The sequence below is a fragment of the Agelaius tricolor genome, unplaced genomic scaffold (genome assembly GCF_023055355.1).
Source record: "Agelaius tricolor isolate 1412-34295 unplaced genomic scaffold, bAgeTri1.0.p SCAF_1, whole genome shotgun sequence".
Lineage (NCBI taxonomy): Eukaryota > Metazoa > Chordata > Aves > Passeriformes > Icteridae > Agelaius > Agelaius tricolor.
The window spans coordinates 36,898,400-36,918,210 of NW_027269261.1; the positions used below are offsets into that span (position 1 = coordinate 36,898,400).

Sequence of the window (19,811 nt, forward strand, 5' to 3'; positions counted from 1 at the left end):
TAAACCTTTGTGAAGCAGCATTCAGTTTTAGATGCTGATAATTTGAATGGTGTTAGGCACAGATAGATGTGTATCAGTGATTCTCAAAGACCTGAATTCAATACAGAAAGCTTTTCCCTCATCAGGCTTGTTAGATTTATTTGAAACACTAAAGGAGAAAAGCCATTAAGTCAGATTCCCAAGTGCCTTTCTCAGGGACCTTTCCTTCCAAACCCGTGAATCACTAGCAGCATCTAGTGGCTGCAATAAATCAAACAGATTTTCAGGTTGACTGTGGCATGAAATACAGGCAAATCAATTCTAAATTATGTTTTTTAGCTTATTTACACGACTACCTTATATTACAGCAACACCAGTGTTAGAGAGATTCTCTCAGATACTCATGCATTACTGTAAGCCTCCTGCCTGCATCTATCTGGATTCATCCCCAAGGAAAAAACAGGTAGACTCTGCCATCATCACAGCCTCTGCTACAGTGATCTGAGCATGGCAGCACGAACCTACATTTCCACAAGGCTGCAGAGCATCAGGAAGCTCCCAGAAGCAGCAAAGCAAGTTCACGTGGCATGCAGGAGCATAACCTAGGAGACACGTGCTCACAGAGCCTAAGCATAACTTTACACAGCAACAGAGTACTACGAGCTGCTACACCAGGTCAGAGGGAGGAACAGAACAAAGTCAGAGCAACTGAAGATCAGTTCCTCCCACCTGCTGCTGTTCTGACAGCCCCTCAAAGGGCAGAATGCATGGTACAGCTGGGACAACTACAAAATATAAAATAGGTTACAATAAAAAAAGAGATGAAGAAGACAGAAATCCCCATGAATTCCCAGCCACAGTAGCAACTGCTTTTTACTATCAAGGAAAAGAAACTAAAGCAAACAGAACATACAGATACTTTTATTGCTCACCTTTTATACAACAGCACACCTTCAGCCATTTTCTTTCACAGCTTTTTGACAATGTTTATGTACACAAAAAAACCCAGCAAGAAGCATTATGTGGCTTTCAGTAAAGAAAAAAACCCAAACATTAGAACACCAAACTCAGCCAGGTTTTGTTTTCTGCAGCAATAATAAAAGGGCTTCCTCCAGGCAGGAACTAATCTTCCCAGGCCGTAGTGCATTTCTTTAAAAAGACAACCCCCAAAACAAATTGCCCTAGATTTGCTGAGCCAGTGGTATTTAACTTGTAAATAAAATAAACTTCAGTTTGTCATTTCTTCTAGCTGATTTCAAGTAAAAATTAGGTTTGGAGGAGGAGCAACTTGTTTTGGATGGATGCAGGTCAGTTTGAATTGCTACACCTAACTACAGGCCTACACACACTATCGGTTCACAATTTAGCTTAGTTTGAAATGATCTTTGCAGATTTTGGCGGCAGTCAGTCTTCATTGTTGAGCAGGTGGGAAAACGTGGTTTAGCAGGAGATAAGGCTACTGAACATGGCATCCATAGTAGAGCTCAGATAACACAAAACCCCGTTTGTCAGAGTTCCCTGTGCGCGCACACACGCGCTGTAACAGCATCGTGACTGAAACAAGAGGTCAGCAAGAAGAAAAGCAACACTCCAGACTGGCTTAGAACGTGTAACTCAACAATGATTTGGGGGGAAAAATGCAGAAGTTCTAGTGTATACTATAACAGACAAATTGGACAGGTCTTGGTATTTCTCCAAATCAAAATAGAAGGCAAACACAGCTGGCATATTTAGAACAAAAGTGTTTTGAGCAGAGGGAACCTGTCCAACATCCAAAAAGCATGTCTATTAGTTGATGTTTAGGGTGCAGGGGGTAGTGACAATATCTTTCATTCAGACAGGCAGAGGTGGGTGGGGAGGAGAGGTCTACACAAAGTTGTGCTTTGCTCTAGGCAAAACATCCCACCCAAAGAGTTTCTACCTGCTGTGTACAAACCTGTACTAATTCAAGCAGCATTTAAGTCAGGCCTCTGAAACCAGGTTTCTATTATGTGAGCTCTGCTGAAGTGTAAATTTTTAGCAGCCTCAGCTGGTGAAGTGTCTTCCTTGTCCAAAGCCAGATTGATTATACTGATAACCTCCATGCTGGAAGTGCTGCTCAAACTGCCCTCCTTGATTAAAGTTCTGTCCACCTCTGCCCCCCCAGCCGCCTCCTTGACCTCCTCGGCCACCGCGACCGCCACGGCCGCCCCTCCCTCCTCCACGGCCACCCCCTCGATCACTGTGGGACCCACCATCTTGGTATCTGTTGTCTTGCTGGTAACCACCACCACCACCACCCCCCTGGTAGCCACTTCCAGAATAAGAAGACGACTGGTAGCCACCATAGCCTCCTCCTTGGTAGCCACCACCACCATGGTAGCCACCTGCTTGAAAACCTGCATCTCTGTAGTTGCTCTCCCTGTAGCCGCCATCCTGGTAGCCACCACTTCCACCATCTGTCCAGCCTCCTTGAAGCTTGTTTCCTCTTCCTCCTCCTCTGCCACCATGATCATAACCACCACGTCCTCCTCGTCCCCCTCGATCATGGCTCCCTTGTTCGTGACCTCCTCGCCCTCCGTACGATGAGTCATAGCCTCCTCTTCCTCCTCGGTCATGACCCCCGTGGTCGTAACCTCCCCGCCCTCCGTAGGAAGAGTCGTAGCCACCTCTGCCTCCTCTGCCACCGCCTTGCTGCGAGCCACCCTCTGGTCTTTTCTGCCACGGTGGCATCTCAGGAGGTGGAGGTTCAATTTCATTGGGCCTTCCTCCTCTGTCAGGCACTCTGCCCATTAGCACCTGCAAAGGGAAAGGGAAAACTGCCATAGGAGTTGTGATACCTCACACTAGAGTCACATCTACTGAGACACACCACAGACAGCACCCACTCCAAGGTTTTTACATCCAGGCAAGTTTTGTGTTTGAATGTGACAGACCTCTGTGTCCAGTCAAAGTTAAACAGGGATTATCTAGTACTTGAAGCACTGCTAACAAGACATGTCAGGAGACCAGTGCTTTGAGTTCAAACAGCAGGCACACCACCATGGGCAGCCCCAACAGTCTTTCACTTAACTCTTTATTAGTGCAGAGTGCTAAACTCAAATAAGCACAAGTACAATGTAACACACTCTCTCTCCTAACTAGTGCTCTGAGTTCCTGTAGAAGCCACTGACTTGGTAAATAAAGGGCAAAAATTTATATTTTTCAGTGAGGATATGCAGAAACTTAACAACAGACAGGTGTGAGCACTGATCAGAGTGGAACAAAACTCTAGAGGTCTTTACCTGTCTAAGGATGGTGTGACCTTAAAATTTAGCAAGGCAAAATGGGACAGGACATTTGTACTGCCTGAAGTTTTGAAGCAATATAACAAAGGAACTTTAATGGAAGTAGGTTAGTTTGCTATTTTATGCTACTGTCTTAGAAAACTTTTAATATTGATAATGGAGATAAGTTAACAGATTGTACATCAGCAGCAGGGCAGTACTGCAGACATACAGTCTGATGATAGGGTCAACCTGTCTTACTACTTAATTTCTTTCACACCAACAACACTAAAAAGGTGCAGAAATTATTTGGGTTGGATGGGCTGTGGCCAAATCACACCACTATTCCCTCCTAAATCAATTAGAACTTTACCAGAGGTACAGCTGGTACTCAAAAGGTAGAAGAGCATGCACCTATCATCACAATTTTAAAGCACCAAGTATGCTGCTGTACATAGCTACTGAGCTGCAAGTTCAGCATGTATACTTTTTGAGCCTATTACTCCTGTAAAATCATAATTTTTGAAACAAAGCAAAATTGTTTTGTCTAAGTCATGTTTCTCCTGTGTCATTATTAGAACTATACACTTGACTGTAATCTATTTATGTACTCAGGGCAATCTAATTTGTGGGGGTCTTGCCTAAAATGTGATTTTAGTGCATTCTATTTACACAGACCAGAAACAGAGTTACTATGGAGATGCTATTTTAGATATGGTGACAGAATCAGGTAGCAACAGGGTAATGGCTTCAGTAATTCTGGTAAAACAGAGCAGGCCTACTCCCACTGAAAGTAATCCAAGGTATTTCAGCAATTTTTACTGCCCCAAAGAAGGGACACTGTGAACCTCAAAAGCTGAAACTGCACTATCCATAATCCACTGATGCATTATCTGCAATACATAAACACCAAGTTTCTTATCCTTTATTTCCAAATTCACTTACAATCCTGAAAAAAAAGTAGGATTTATTACTACATTCAAGTTACTTAAATATTCCTAAAAGGAACACAACATTTGTTCCCAAAGGTACCTTATTAATGGCACATGCAGTCTTTTCTCGGATGGATCCACTGCTTGTTCTCATAATCTTGGACAGATCCTGCCGAGCTGCCAAGAGATTTGCAATTGATATAGTGCACTTAGTAGATAAGAGGGCACGTTTTGGCTGGTAGACTTTAGCCAGTTTTTCTGTTTGACTCTGTCGGAGCAAAGAAAAATAAAACCCAGTCAGTTAAAGCAATGGGACATCTCATGAAAAGAATCAAATCAGCACTGAATAACAAGCCACTAGTGCAAATAGAACAAAAAGTTAATATAAAATCAGCGAGAACCACTTTATAACTGAGGATTACTTCAATCAAACTAGCAGTTGTCACATTAATTTCTTAAGTAAATAGGAAACACAATTCTGACTGAAATGCCAAGACACCAAAGAGCTGACAATTTCAACATACACATCAGATTGAATTACTTCCAGGCCAACACACAACAGAAGTGTGCCATATAGTTACATGAATTACTGCTAAAATCCAGAAGACACTGCAAGTGAAACACATCTGTGTTTAGCCTCCAGATCCCATTCTGTGCCTTCACCCTGACCTGCACCCATTCCAGCTGGGCCAGTATCACCCCATCTCCAGCACTTATCAGCAGAAAAAGCCCTGATAACTCATTTCACTCTTCACTCAAGTGGGCTTCTTCACAAAGACAAGGCACCAAGAGGCCTGGCAGAGCTAGAAATGAGATCCTACACTCAACTTTGCCTTGTATGCAATGTCTCTTCCTCTACTGCCTTTCAGCATTAACCACTCTGGCTTTCTTGAACACCTCAAAAGTTTTCCAGCTGAGACACAGGAGAAATCTGTGCTACCACACATGAGTTACTACACAAGTTACATCTCTCTTCAGTCATCAACAGTGTAGTGTGTGATGCAGTTAAGATAAACCACACTGCCATCTGAATGCAGATGATGGCAGTGGGGACAGGCAAATCAGGTTTTCCAACATATCTTAACAGTGCAAAAACTTAAAAGCACATTTTAAAATCCTAAAAAATCTTGTTTTCCATCCAAAGGCAGAAAACTGGAATATGGCACTGGCTAAAGGTAGGAGAAGCAAAAGCATTCACCAGTGCGTTTTTCTAGTACTAGTGTGTTTTTCCCTGCTAAGTTTGACTGAGCTCTGAGCACAATAATTTGGTCTTGTGATACTGTTTTAGGTGAAACTTGGAATTTTAAGTTAAAAAAAATCCCTAATAGTAGACTGCAATGGTTTTTTTACCTGATTTTTCCACTATCTGGAGAAGTGGCTATTCAGTCATACAATTATATTCTGATAATTTTCAAATTAAAAAAAAATTATCATATTTCTAAAAGTTACTGTTAAAACAAACTCTTTTGTGTGTCTGGAATACTACAGCAACATTCTCCAAATTTGTATTGTTATGCTTAAAAAAAAATTTGCATTTTAATAGATATAAATGCATATATTTGTGGGTTTGGTGAAAATATTTTGTGTAACTAGTCAAGTTCTAAAGTATCTGAGAATTCCTAGGAAAAAACACAAAACCACATGGATGAAGATGCCAAAGCTGTAACACAATTAGAAATCCCTGTTTTTAAAACATAATTCTCACTTTTGCTCATTTTTATTCATTACTAAAATATTTAAACCATCAGGGAGTTCTTCAGTCATCTACTAAAAAGCCTGAACAATACAAGGTTTAATAGAGAGTACACCAGTAGAAGTCCTACTCAGATGAAACAAGGTCACAGTTTATTATTAAAGTATAGCTGCTTTTTGAAAAAACACTTATCAAGAAAAAACACTCAGTGATTCTATGTGTCACAGTTTAGCACTAGTAACTGTCTCAAACACTGTCAGCAGTATACTTAACACTATGTTTGCAGATCTGGTTTAGTCCTGGAAATTAAATTGTATGTACTATTTTTTTAAATCCTGTAATTTCTGAGACATAGGAAATGGGGAAATCATGTAATTACTTCTAAAAGCAGAATATGTACCATGTACACAACGGAGAACAGATCTCATGTCACAGCCACTTGCACAGTTCAAAGACAAACGAGGCACATCAAGCATTACTCTGTCTATAAGGTAAGAACAAGTAGTGCCTTAGCAGCTTTTCTCATGTGCATCTGTGGAGTTGTGACTGCACACACGCTTAGAGTTAAGGAAATCTGATTGCTGCGGACAGCACAAAGTAAGATAAGGGATGGTCAACAGGAAGGTGCTTTTCTACCATCACAAGACACAGCACTTAATAGTTCACATTATGGTACCCAGAACACAGTTGGATCAGTAACCTCTACTTTTTCCAGTGGTTTTGGTGTGTAGCTACACACAATCTGACTTCTCATTTTATAGACTGGTTTAGAATCCAACAGTTTTAAGTAAAATATTTTTACTCATCTTCCATTGTCATGAACCTCTCTAGAAAATCAAAACAAAGCCAGACAACTCCCATGATTATTTCTAACTCATGAAGGACAAAACAATGATGCAGTTTTCCAGAGATACTTATTATAAAGGGTTACCATCAGCCAGGACAACACAGCAAGCTTTCTGTACCTTAGCTCTGTCTGACCAGCCGAAGGATTGCACAGTAACATCCAAACGTTTGACTAACAGTTTTCTTCGGACTTCGTATTCATTGGCTATGGCTTGATTAATTGCTTCAATTTTTTCCTGAAACAAAAATTTGCAAACAATCTATAGTTTAAAGTGTTTCTACTTCATAAACTATGTGGATGGAAGAGAGAGACAGTGATAATAACACAGAGATAATATGCATGTCTTAAGATTGCAATTATCTACCTTGTCAAATGGACTCACAGCCAAGCTGTGCCTGCTGACGTTACTTTCCTGAAGATTCCATGGCTCATGTTCAGCCTTCTAACATTTCTAACAGCACAAAAACTGCACACACTGCTGAGGCACTTCTCAACATCCACCAGGACAGAGAGACAAAGGTGAGAAGATACTATAGACAACAAGCTGAAGCAGGGGCATATGTAACTCCTAAGAAACAGGATGTTCGTGACTTCTTAAAAAGTAGAAAGCTTAAGGATAAAGATAGAGCAAAGATAAAGGACTGAAAGTAAGTACAGTACTGCAAGAGAATCCTGATTGAAGCATAGTCTGCATACAGCCAAAACAACAAAGTGCCCTATAGGAAAAAATAATCATGAGAAACAGCTGGTAGCAGACAGTGGTTTAGTTAGAGCAGCAGGTGAGATATGCACCATTAGAGAAATAATATGTATATTTAAAGAGGCCTGGTTGGAGGGAGGGCAGCAGGGCCCACTTTCAGTCTCAACAATACAAGCACTGAAGGAAGCAGACTGCTGGGGGAAGATGTGCTTCAGCCTGAAGTTAGAGAAACAAGAGAGACCTGAATTCTTGCAGCAGCAGCCATAGCTTTGAGCTTGGTGCAGCAGCAGTGACTAACCCAGGCACCAGGCTCCTAGTACAGCAGGTGACAAATCCCAGCTGGAAAAGATCACAGCTCTGCAGCCTGGGTGTACAATGTCTCTCCCAGCTCCTACCTGCATACTCACTGCCTCTTGGAGAGGCTGTGAAGGAAGCAGACTACTCCAAGTGACAAAAAGAGGGGGACATCATGAACAGACCCACAGCTTAGCTAAAAAGAAGCCCCAGAAGCAGACATGCCACCATCTCAGCAGGACTAGGTCACACAGACAGTGCTGCTAAAGGGCAGAAGAGGAAGGTTTAAGCTACTGCACAAGCATGCTGGTCAGCACCACCACTGCAGGTCTCTGATTTTGGAAAAGTTTAGCCTGCACCTGGACCTAGAGATTCATGAGTCTAAGATCTTAGCAGTTGCTGTACATTTATTGCACCAACATATACATTATACTGCAAGAAATTATCTTCTTGTCTTCAGAAAGAGAAAAATCATTTTGCAACACACAGGATCAATACTTTGTACACTTGGAAAAGGGAAATGGGCTCTAATACCTGCAACTACTCACCCAGTGAGCTGGTCCCAGTTGTTTCTTTAATAAAGGTTTTCCAACATGATTAGGTGGAACCTTTGCTAGAGTTTCCTTCAGCTGTTAGGAGACATATAAAAATATAAGCTTTGGCTAAAAAAATTAGTTTTTCAAGATCCTAATTAAAGGAGAGGACTGTTGGACAGTGAAAGGCATGACACTGCAACCTCCAATATCAAGTTATTTTCTCTGGAACAGACAGCCAAGCACACTTCTTCTGGAAAGTAATTGTTTTTAGATTTCTGGTACTCTCAGCTATAATTATTTAAAAATTAAGATAAGGGACTATAGAATAGATCAGCAGTAAAAACAAAGACACCATGAGGTACTGCTACTCTTGAAGCCATAAGGATTATTCTACATATCATCTCTTTAATCCATAAAAGAACCCACGTTTGTATCAAAAAGCTTATTTTAAGATGACGTAAAATGTAAAATGATCCAAAGAAGGACCCCTCTTTATAATCAAAAGGAGAAAAATCTTTAGTATGAAATTTTAACTATCTTGCATTTTAGGAGATCGGACACAAATTATCTATCCCATCTCAAAATTTCTTAGGACTTCAAGGGGGAAGTAATGGAGTGGCAGTGGCAAAAACTTCCAAAGCAGTTTGGGAAAAAACCACCAACCTGTTCATTCCAGCATGTGACCTAACACATTCAGTGACCTGGTTTTCAAATGATACTGAGCCAAATTTATTTAAGATTTTAAACCTAAGTGCCTTCAAAGAGCACTGTTTTGGGGAGCTTTGTAATTACAGAATATTCTGCACTGGAAGGGACCCATATCTGTTCTTTAAAGTTAAGGGCTGTCTTCTGCCATTCCCTATCTGCTGTTCTAGTCTCCCCTATCCTGCAAATTAAGTCACTACATGTGATTTAAAAGTTTTCTGTCCCCAGCCCTTGGAACAGTCCATTCCATTTATTTTCTCTGATTTATAAAAGTTACTCAGAAGTTTGTTTTTTTTTTTTTAATTACAAAAGCCTGGAGAACACACATATGCAAGGAATAAAAATAAATGGAATCACAAGAAACTATGAAGTCTTAGGGAGAAGGTGTTAAGTTTTACTTTTGTTACACCACCTTTTAACCAAAACATCTTTAAAACATTAGGTTCCCATACAAATTTGTTTAGGTGTATTTCTTGAAAAACATTTCTCTTTAACATTCTTCCTGAGGCCTAAGATTAGCATTTTCTATGTCTTCTGCAACAAGTGGTGGCATCAAAACCTAGAGCAGTCACCCTGAAAAGCAATGATAGCAACAGTCCCTGACCTCATGCCTTGGCATGGAAAAAGCCTTCAAAATAATTTTCAAAATTCTGACTCTTTGTATATGCAGTAAAACACCTCAACTCTCCTTCACAATCCAAACACTGGAGTTTCACAAGAGGCAAATCTCACCCAGGTAGCAGCACTATTTTCCATCAAAACAATAACATCATAAATATTCAGAATTTTCTTCCTTTGGATCTTACTTTTTTTTCAATTCCGCTGAAGAACTGGAACATCGTTATGTTGGCGGGAGGCTTGGACATGCCTAAAGCAATGCAGATGCCTTTCAGCTCCTGAAAGACTTCACTGCCACCCCCTTCCTGGGCTTTTTTAGGAGGGGCATTCACACACAGCATTCTGGCAGCTTCCAGTTCTGAGATGAGGTATGCTGGGGTAAGAAAAGTTAGATTTGACCATCAGATATAAAAGACTTATTTTAGAGCCAGTGAAAACTCAAGTGCTTACAACCAACAAATGTGCAAATTGACTGTTTTAGATAGAAGGAGGGCTAGAAATTTTGTATCTACAAAACTTCTTATATCTTCAAGATATCTTGTATCTTAAATTTTCTTGTATCTTTAAGGACACTCATATTTACAATTACTGAGTTCAGTGCTAGAAACACAACAAACAGAGGACGGGTTTAGTACAATTAAAGCCTGGAAAAAATCCCTATGATTCCAGCAAGTATTAATCCCAGAGTTCAACAGAGCACAGCTCCTTTCCTTCAGGTTTTGCCCAGTAAAGACAGGAAATTAGGAACATGGAAACAAGCATGATGAGGGACTGAGATGTGCATTTTAGGGTAGACAAGCAAGCACTTCTTGAGGCTCTAGGAAACAAGGAAGGTAACGAGTAGTGAGAAGTGAAATGTCAGATGAATCTCCTCTACTTCCCCACACAAAATATAGAGTGGAAGAATAATCCCACTGAGAAGTACTATTGAGAATTCATGTTTACAATAACTTCAGAAAGGAAGGCTGTAACTGATGAAATAGAAGCTAGAATAGCTGAAGTTTTCTTCAATATCAGAACTGTGAGAGCCTACCATTACATTGTAACTCCTTCACCAAACAAAAAGAGAAAAATCTAAATCACAATTTCTGAACACAGTATATGCCCAGAATTTCAGCATCAGGTGTTATTTACAGTGATATAAATTTACAATTATATAAACAGCCTTTGTTTGTGGGTGTCACAAGATTAAGGTTTGAATTTTAAAAAAAGCACAAGTTTAACAATACTTTTCTCATTAATCATAGTGAGTGACCATAGCAATAACATACATAAACACTTCTAAAAATAAGAAAAACTAATACTGCAGACACTTGTGAGCAGGGAAGTAAACCCACAGATATACAAAAGAAGCTTATTATTTATAAAACTGGGACAGATAAAAAGATTAAGAAAAGAACACAGCATTTTAATGATCTCTAGAATGTCGTCTACTGAAGATACAGAATACCTTATAAATAAAAAAATTCTTAGAATATGTAAAACAGTGAAGCATCCTTTGTAAGTTCTTCAGCAACCTTTATACAGGTTTTTCTCACATTGAACTTTCAATTATTTACACTTTTCAGGCCTACTAGAAAAGAAACTAGCAGGAGAATTTTGTCTCAAATTTAGAGTTCATATTTAAGCTATCTTCTAACTTCCTCAAACAATGACAGAAATTTTAAAGTCTATCACTAAGATGAATGTTCTTTAGATAGGCATTCTTTTTTTGCACAACTTTTCTGAACCAGCCTGAATCTCTTGTACTTTTTGTTTTGCAGATGCTAGTGCCTAACATTGCATTCTAGTGATGCTGTACATTAGGACAATCAATCCTAATTACTTGGGTTTATTTGGTGCTTTCATCTCCCAGCAATACTGCTACATCTTCCAAACGACAAACTGTGCTGCATTTCATTAAAATGTAAAATACCCTGACATTTCACTAGAGGGTTATCCTGTTTCTCCTGAAAAAAACTAGTTTTATGGCTCACATACAAGAGGATACCTAATAAGTTCACTTAAAACAGCTAAAGAAAGTATGCTGCTATGGTGGGACACTAAAAAGGAATTTGGCACTACTGCAATTTCACATTTGACAGTAAACACAGCATTCCTGCCAGATGGGATACCAGAGTTCAGCTCCTGAACGCGGCCTTATATTACCAAAATGTACATCCCAAAGGACCTCTGGGGTAAACTGTGTGTCACAAACAAGCCAAATTTATTGAATGGCTTGGCTTACAGAAAACAAGCTGAAGAGAAGATTGTAGCTCAAACAAACTATTTCAAATGAAACAACTACCTCACTTCATCTGACATTTTTAAACATACTATAAGAAATATTCAGATTAAGTCTAATCATCTTTCTCCTACTGCTGAAATACAGGAACCTACTCTGTAAATAATTTCTTGTATCTCAGAAGGCAGAACTAAATTTCTGTTTTGAAAAGTTAAAGAATCAGCAGCAACCGAGGAAGCAAATAAAACATTACATCTTGATTTTAAAATTAGGTTAAAATTAGTACTACAGTTTCTAACTCAAGCTTACATTTTTTTTATTGTAATGTGAATTAATACGACACACCTTTTACAAATTCAAGTACTATTTCTTCTCCTCTAACATTTCATAAGGAGGAAAAGCAAACAATTCAGCTATTGAGATCTGACAAGTGGAAAAGGAAAGACGTCACCATTGCTAATGTTAATTTCCTTTCAATCAGCAGAAAGCAACAGTGAAGCTATTTATTAAGGATGTTGATCAAAAGAACTGGGAGCTGGGATAAAACATTCTCTCCTTCATAACAATTCTGACTGCTGTCAGTGTAGGAAAATGCAAGTTTTGTTGCACCTTGCAAGTCATCACACTGGGAGCCTCTAAAATTATGATGCATCTGATGTTAGTCGTCATTTTTACAACCATGCTAAGTAGAGTTCAGTGGCTAAATTCTGGCAGAAGTCTTCAAATAATTCCCTCTTTGTTGTGTCTTTTGAGAAGTGATAGGACAGGCTTTTTGCTCGTGAATGTCAAAAAGGTTATGTTATTTTCCCTCATATACTGGGTACATATTGACTGGTAAACCCACAAGTATAATACTCTGATGCTGTAAATGACAGTAAAAATAATGCATATTTTCAGGTAACTACAGTGTAGTACATTGTGATAAAGTAACCAGTATCTCATTAAGTGTAAGAAACAATACTATAAATCTTGCAGAAAATCAGGTTTGCTTGCAAGCACCCTTTTAACTTACTAAGCAGCAAGAGACAGTTCTTTTGATTATGAAGGCGTTTTGTCACATCTCCTGATGTTAATGATGCATATGGACAGTTCATTTCAGACAGCAGCCCACTCATTTCAAGCTGAAATTCTTCTGCTTCATTTGGACCTTAGAAAGAAAAGAATAATTCATTCACTGCTAATATATAGGGGGTATGATTAGAATGAATTAGCTATTTTAAAAGAAAATGTTAAATAGCAACTCGAGCAAAGTAAGTTAAGTCCCATTTTTAATGGAGGCCAAGTGCGTTTCCTGGGTTCCTCCAAGACACTGCAACCTATTTGGATCCATGATATGCTCCATTAATATAAAATTATGTTTCACTGACAGCTTTTCCAAGTTACAACAGACAGACACTGGCAACTTCTAAAATGAAAGGGGACATTAAAAACTATTGTGAATAATAAATGTGGCTTACGAGTTCTCACTTTTTTCTGTAAGCTCACATTTGTCAACTGATTTTATTTCATATCAATATCCTTTAAAAATAAGGAAGTCACATAACCCAAACTTTTGACTGATATTTCTGTCAAAAATTACTGAAACTAATCAGAATTTGTTAGGTTAAAAAAAACAGTGATGAGAAATAACATTTTTTTTATCTTTTGGAAAAAGACTTCACCCCCAAATGTCTGTTATTCCTAAACTCAAGACATACAAAATGAAGGTAGGACTTCACGGTACTCCAGCTAAAATGTTTGTCACTTGTGTTTAAAGAATTTAAGATAGGTGTTGGAAGACTTCTGGATTGTGTTTTTACATAAAACAAAGAATAGGAACCTTGTACTACTAGAAGGGGTCAGATACTGTGCTGTTACAGAGAAAGAAATTAAATGAAATACACTCAAAGAAGAAAGAATGAATATGTCAAAAACAGAGAGAAAGGAAAGTAACAGATGCTGAGGTAAAAGGCAGCAACCTTTGGCCACTGAGTAAATATAAAGCTAAGCTCATAAAGGCATTATGAGTTAATATATTAGATACTCAGGAATGTGGGTTATCACACCAATTTAATAACTTAATCTGTAGATTGTCAGGACTAGCTGACCAAAATTAACTTTTTTTTTTTTTTCTGAAGGCTACAGTTTGCTTCCTCTACCAAAATGAAAAACAATCATTTTCAGGCTCCTTCCCAAAAATTCATAGCAAGCACAGAGTTAAGAGAACTAACATTAAAAAGAAGATATGGTTACTGTAGTCACAAGAATGTTACCTTGAACAGTAGTATTACTGACATCAAAATTACAAACAGAAGCATTGAAATAAAAGTATTCCCACAATCTAGTAAAAACCCAACTAGCATTAATGTTTCCCTAAATCCATCTAAGAACTTTAAAAAACAATATGGTTGAAAAATTAACATAAAAAGCTAATTTCAGAAGAAAGACTCTTTGATCACCACTATTGTTTCAATCTCTACTGGCTGTTCATCAGGCAAACTTGACGTGGAAAATATCCAAAATCTGGCAGTGTGCAGGCAACACTCCCTGGTACAAGAGATATGGCCAGCCCTGCCAGCCCTAATCTCTGTGGCATGCAGGAGCACACACTAAGTGCATGTTTGTGCTGGAGTTGTGACTACTTACTGTTGGTTGCCTGCACGTTCTCCTCCAGTTTACAGAAGAGCCGTAACTCAGACACCAGCCAAGCACAGAGTTTGGTGAATTCAGGGGAGCTGGCTCCATGGGAGACCGCCTGAGCCAGCGCTCCGTCGTCTAACAAGGGACCTTTGTAACTGAGGGAAAACAAAAGCACAGTTTATTAATCTCTGCTGTGAGCAGTGTCCTTGGACAGATTTATTCTATGCTGGATACATATTGAGAGCTACAACCACAACACATCTGCAGTGCTGATCTCATGGAATGGTGACTCCTGGACTGAACTGTAGCAAGAACCACACTGAAAACATCAGAGCAAACTCAGAATTTGTGTGCACCTTAACTCACCATCACAGAGACTGTGCCACAAAATATCATCATCAGAGGTTTCCTCCTGGAGAATGTTACCATGTACAGTGGCAACTTCTCTGCCTCCACCTCCCGAAGATGTTACTGACAACAGACCTATCCAGGGCAACTGCAGTCCTCAGGAATCCTTCCTGAGCTCTCCATGTGGGATAATTACTGCTGAACAAGTGCATCTTTTCTGTCACTTCCTATCATGTATGAAAGGGCTCCTTACAAAACAAAGCCTTTGACAGAAATATTACAAAAGTGATCTGCATAAAAATATCATCTCTTGGAAAACCAACCTCCCTAAATATACACAAGAAAAATTAATGGAATTGGTTCTTTGCATAAGCGAAATAAGCCAAAAATCAGACCTAGTGTAAGAAAGCATGAGTTTATAGATGAGATCTTAGAAAACATAGCTTTTAGGACATCTGTGTACTGATAATCTCTCAGAGGGAGAATGAAGAGTAGGGAGAAGGCTGCCTTATCAACCAGGTAGAAGCTCAAGTCAGAGTTTACCTCAGTATTTTAGGAAAAACATGTACAATATTATTTTGATATACTGCCCCCAAAAGAGACAGACATCCAAGAGTGCTCATAACCAAATGAAATCTCTCCTGGAAACTTCCAGGTAAAGTCACCCACTACCTCACAACAATCCAACGAGTCCAGACAACTCTTGGCAAACCTCAGCAATAAAAAAGCATCTCAAATTGAAATGTAATTCTCCTCACTCTGCTCCTGTGCTTAATACCACAGACAAAGGATTTGGCCTTTACTGTAGTGGCCTGTTACTTCAGCCAAGGAAGATGAAGAAGCCTCACTCAAAAATAACTTTTACCTCACAGAGCAGCTCGATTGGTGCCACAGTTAATCTACTGGCAGCTGGTGGGAAGCTGTAATCTCAAAGCCCTACTGCATGACCACAGCAAGCTAGACACTTCAAGAGGATAATCAGAGCAAGTTCCAGTCCCATCCCACAGACATCTCAGGTCTACATGTGTAGGTCTGGGAACAGCTGGGGCTCAGAACAGAAGCATCCAGTTATAGGTCAAAGTAGAAAGGAAGCAATGGCAAGCCTTGTGCTTTGGCAGGACTGTGATTTAAGTCCCTGCTCAAAACCTCCAGAGGCACCTCTTCTTTAACAGAGGTAATATCTTGAGTGTGTTATTTCTTATAATTATGACTTCAGCTACACATCAATCTGGCCAATAATCCAACTTGCAGATTCCTAACTGCAAGCAGCATTTTCCTTCTGTTTCTGCCAATGGCACGTGTTCCAGAGCTATGCTCTCTTTGGTAACATTGTGCTATCCCATCTGTTTGCTTTTTCAACAGTTCAACAAACTGATGCACAAGACAAGAGGCCACCATCTGAACACCCCGAGCACAATTACAAAAAAAAACAGCTCTCTAACATGAGAGCTCTCTAACATTTCTCTCTATGAGAAAAAAAAAATCAAGTGATATATTAGGAATATCTTCAGTATCTGATGGGAAAAAATGAGCTGAACCATGAAGACCACAGAGCTACTGCCAAAGCAGAAAGCCTCAAACACCCCAGTCTTTCCAGACACCAAGGATCAGAAGTCATTTAGACACATGCAGCAGTTTTCCCAGTTGTTACCAATATTGCTGAGGTCTCGTGTCTTTCATCCTCCAGATTTTCTTTTTTTCACTATTGCCAACTGTGCTTCATATAACTTACTTGTTCAACTACTTTCACTGTTTGCTTTACTTATTTATGCCAAAAGTCAACAACACCTTCTGTCTATAATTGCACAAATCACAATCCCTTCAAGCCACTAGTATCCTTTTAAACATATGACAGAAAAAAGAAGCCAATCACTAAAATCAATAATTTTCAATATTTTCATTGTGGCAGAGCTGCCTTTTCACATTTCAGTCAGAGAAATACCTGCTAAGACAGAAGCCTATTTGTCAAGCTTTGCAACTACCACCACCAACCTAGCCTGGAAATACAATCTTTGCTGGAGCATAATGACTCTAGCCACAGTGATTTATGGGAATGGGGCCAACGTCAGTAAATACAGCTGTTTGCATGCAACCAGCAGGAGAAGTGAAACTGTAGCTGCCTGTCCTCTGAACTCTCAACAGTTTACAGACATCGGAGCTTAAAGCAGGACGTATTCTCTACGCTCTCCCTTTCATACTTATGCAACCTTTCCTGACTCTGACAAAGTAACAGGTCAGTAACAGCAAAAGGTTCCTGTGCTATATTACCCTGAGAAAATGTAAAGAAGAAAAACACTTGCTCATTTGCAATTCTTTTTACTCTTTCCCCCCCCCCCCCCAAAAAAAACCATGAAGCCTGAAAGTTTTCTTATTGTCTGACGTATCTCTTTATCCTGTCCCACCCTCAGCTAGGGCCGCTGTGCAGAACAGAGCAGCAAGAGACCAGATGGCATCCAAGAATCAGGGGGATCAGCTCGCACGGAGAAGGGACTCACTGGACAAGGCCGTGCAGCTAAAAGCCAGCCCAGCTGCCATGGGGCACCATCACCAGCCCGGCTCTGGGGGAGGCTCTGACCGAAAGCGGCCATTCCAGGCGCGGCCCTCCGGAGCGGGGCGGCCCCGCCTGTGCGGTGCGGACAGCGGCGCCGTGCCGGGGCCGCCCTCTGCTCCCGGCCCGCACGGGGAGCGCCCCGCACCCCCAGACCCGGACACGTACCCCAGGTCCTCCAGCGACTCCAGCACATCGTTCTCCAGGAGCTCGAACTCCATCCTGCGGCGGGGCACGACGGGTGGACCTGCGCGACACGGCACTCAGCGCTACCGGTACTCACACTCCCACCGCCCGCCATTCCCCCCTCCTCTCGCCCATCCCAGCCTCGTGGGAGAGACTCAGCTCTCACCCCGTGCTGTGCGGCGAGGCAGGGCTCCCGGCACCGCAGCCCCTGTCCCCGCGCCGCCCATGCCCGCCCGGCTCCCCGGGCCCCACGCACCACGCTCGCAGCTGCGCCGCCGACTGCCGGGTTGGCATCTCAGGGCGGGGAGAGCGGCGCCGCAGGCCCCCGGCCTCCCTCTTCACCCGGCTTCTCTAGGGCCGCCTCCACCGATGCCTGATGGGCGCCACCTCCCTCCGCGACGGTCTCCGCCTATCCGCCGAGCGGAGCACCATTGCTAAACTGGGACACGGGTGCGAGGCCGGAGAACGGGCCGGTTTTGTGGGAGAGGAGCCCGGGACGAACGAAGAATCTCACTTTTGTGTTCAGGCGCCGGCGCGGGCAGACCCGGAAGCAGGACTCCTCCCTCCCCGCCGCGCAGCCCGCGCAGGAATGTGCTGCGGCCAGCGGCGTCGCGGCAACGGGCGGGGCACGGGGAGAGGACGGGGCGGCGGAAGGGTCAAACCGCGCCAGGGAGCGAGAGTGCGTCCCCACCCTGCAGGACCCCGCTCATGGCCAGGACCACAAATCCCGGCATGCCTTGCGCGCGACACAGCCTTTCGCCAGGGGCGCCGGGTGCCGAATAAAATCAATAAAATAATAAAATCAATAACCGGAAGCCTTTTCAGTTCAATTACTAAATGGAATCCGCGGGTCTCGTTTCTCCCTCTGCTCCGTGGCCTGGCGGCGCGGGCTGCAGGAGTGTCCCGGCCGGGCCGTGGCGTTCAGGGGGGTTGAAGGCAAAGCTGCACGGGCTGAGGCTGCCCGACCACAGAAACTCCTGGAAGCGACGCTGGGGAGGCTTCCTTAAAAAATATTTTAAATTCGGGAGGCAGGGGAGAGGTGTAACAGCGTTCACTCTTTCCAGTTGCTCAGCATGCTCCGAGGTGTGAAAAATGCGTATTGTGTGATTGGCTTCTTGCAAATATTAAAATTAATATTATATGTGTTGTCTTAGAAAGATATGCTGTATTAATTTTCTTAAGTAGTGTGTTAAATATAGTTTTAGGTTATAACATAATGTCAAAGTAGAAACTATGCTATGTAAGATACTTTTTTTTTTCTAAAGAAAGGACCCGCAGTGTCCTTTAGGACAGCAGCCCCAGAACACCTAAATCTCTCAGAGAAAGAGAATTTATTGCTCCATTATCAGAAAAAATGAACTTCTTCCCACCTCGCTCGGGCAAGTGACACCGTCAGGATTAAGAGGAAGAAGTTGACACTGACCAGACAGAATCCTGTGTTTGAATGGAATTTATGCATCATGTGTGAGATGTATGAATATGCAACAGGCTATTGCTTTTAAGGGTTAATCCTCTTTTAATGTGTGTCCTTTTTCGGGCTTATGCTGCCCAGGAAAAGGTACCCGGACATCCATAACTCTTTGTTTCTATTGTCTCATATTGTCCTATTTCAAATTGTCCAAAATTTTTATTACTCTAATTATATTGTTATTTTTGTAACCATTTTATTACTATTAAACTTTTAAAATTTTAAAAAGAAGTGATTGGCGTTTTTCACAGAGGGAAAGCCGTGCACGTCGGTGCAGATCCATGCCCAGGAAAGTGAGCTCAGTTGGGCCACAGGGGATGATCCCGCCCGCTCCCTGCAGCCCTGCCCGCCTGCCCGGGACACAGCAGACCCACAGAAAGCACGGCAGGAAAGGAGGCACGGACCAAAGGCTATGTTGGGATGACTACACCATGCTAGGGAAAGCCAAAACCACTAGTGCCAAAAATGATCCCAGTCTGTCACCAGCAGCAAGCTGGTGCTGCAGGGAGTCCTGTTCTTCACGAAACTGCCCTTGGCAGGCACAAAGCAGAAAAGCTGCACTCAAAATATGAAGGATCTTGTAGCCTGAAGGTAAAGGAGGATAAAGAGTAGGGATCTTAGCCACCAGTTCTACTACTAAAGACATGTCAGTTTACACATTTGGAGGAAAATTGTCTCCTAAAGACTAAAAGCTTAGTGTCAAAGGAATAATGCAAGCATTCTGCTTTGTGTAATCGCTTCTAGTTGCATAGTGGTTAGTACAGTGTAGCCACAGCCTGCTTCAATTTTTTAAAAAGAAAAGAAATAAAGAGTTCTGGCAAGCTGCTTAATCACTGCTGGGCTGGGAGAATGACCTGATTTTCCTTTAA

General features: G+C 41.5%; 1 protein-coding gene across 2 annotated transcripts; it reads right to left on the reverse strand.

The window, feature by feature from the left end:
- Nucleotides 1-884: 884 nt before the first annotated feature.
- On the reverse strand, nucleotides 885-17,916 carry FAM98A (family with sequence similarity 98 member A). Of its 2 annotated transcripts, none has more exons than XM_071430008.1 (9): nucleotides 17,731-17,916; nucleotides 17,457-17,535; nucleotides 14,399-14,547; nucleotides 12,786-12,920; nucleotides 9,738-9,922; nucleotides 8,239-8,319; nucleotides 6,815-6,931; nucleotides 4,257-4,424; nucleotides 885-2,757 (listed from the first exon to the last, which is right to left on the reverse strand). In XM_071430008.1, exons 2-9 carry the CDS (start codon nucleotides 17,507-17,509, stop codon nucleotides 2,005-2,007), a joined length of 1,641 nt encoding a protein of 546 aa, XP_071286109.1. In that variant the 5' UTR covers nucleotides 17,510-17,535; nucleotides 17,731-17,916; the 3' UTR covers nucleotides 885-2,004. The 2 variants fall into 2 exon arrangements, with proteins under 2 accessions (XP_071286109.1, XP_071286101.1); XM_071430000.1 differs by lacking the exon at nucleotides 17,731-17,916 and adding an exon at nucleotides 17,641-17,712.
- Between the last annotated feature and the right edge of the window lie 1,895 nt (nucleotides 17,917-19,811).

Bases quoted from the DNA above. Each gene is read 5' to 3' on its own strand.
- FAM98A (XM_071430000.1), bottom strand. From the start codon at position 17,701: ATGGGCGGCGCGGGGACAGGGGCTGCGGTGCCGGGAGCCCTGCCTCGC. The intron at 12,921-14,398 runs GTAAGTAGTCAC...TTTCTTTCTAAG, and splicing joins GAACGTGCAGGCAACCAACA to GTCCAAATGAAGCAGAAGAA. The intron at 6,932-8,238 runs GTGAGTAGTTGC...TTTTTGTTTCAG, and splicing joins AACTGGGACCAGCTCACTGG to GAAAAAATTGAAGCAATTAA.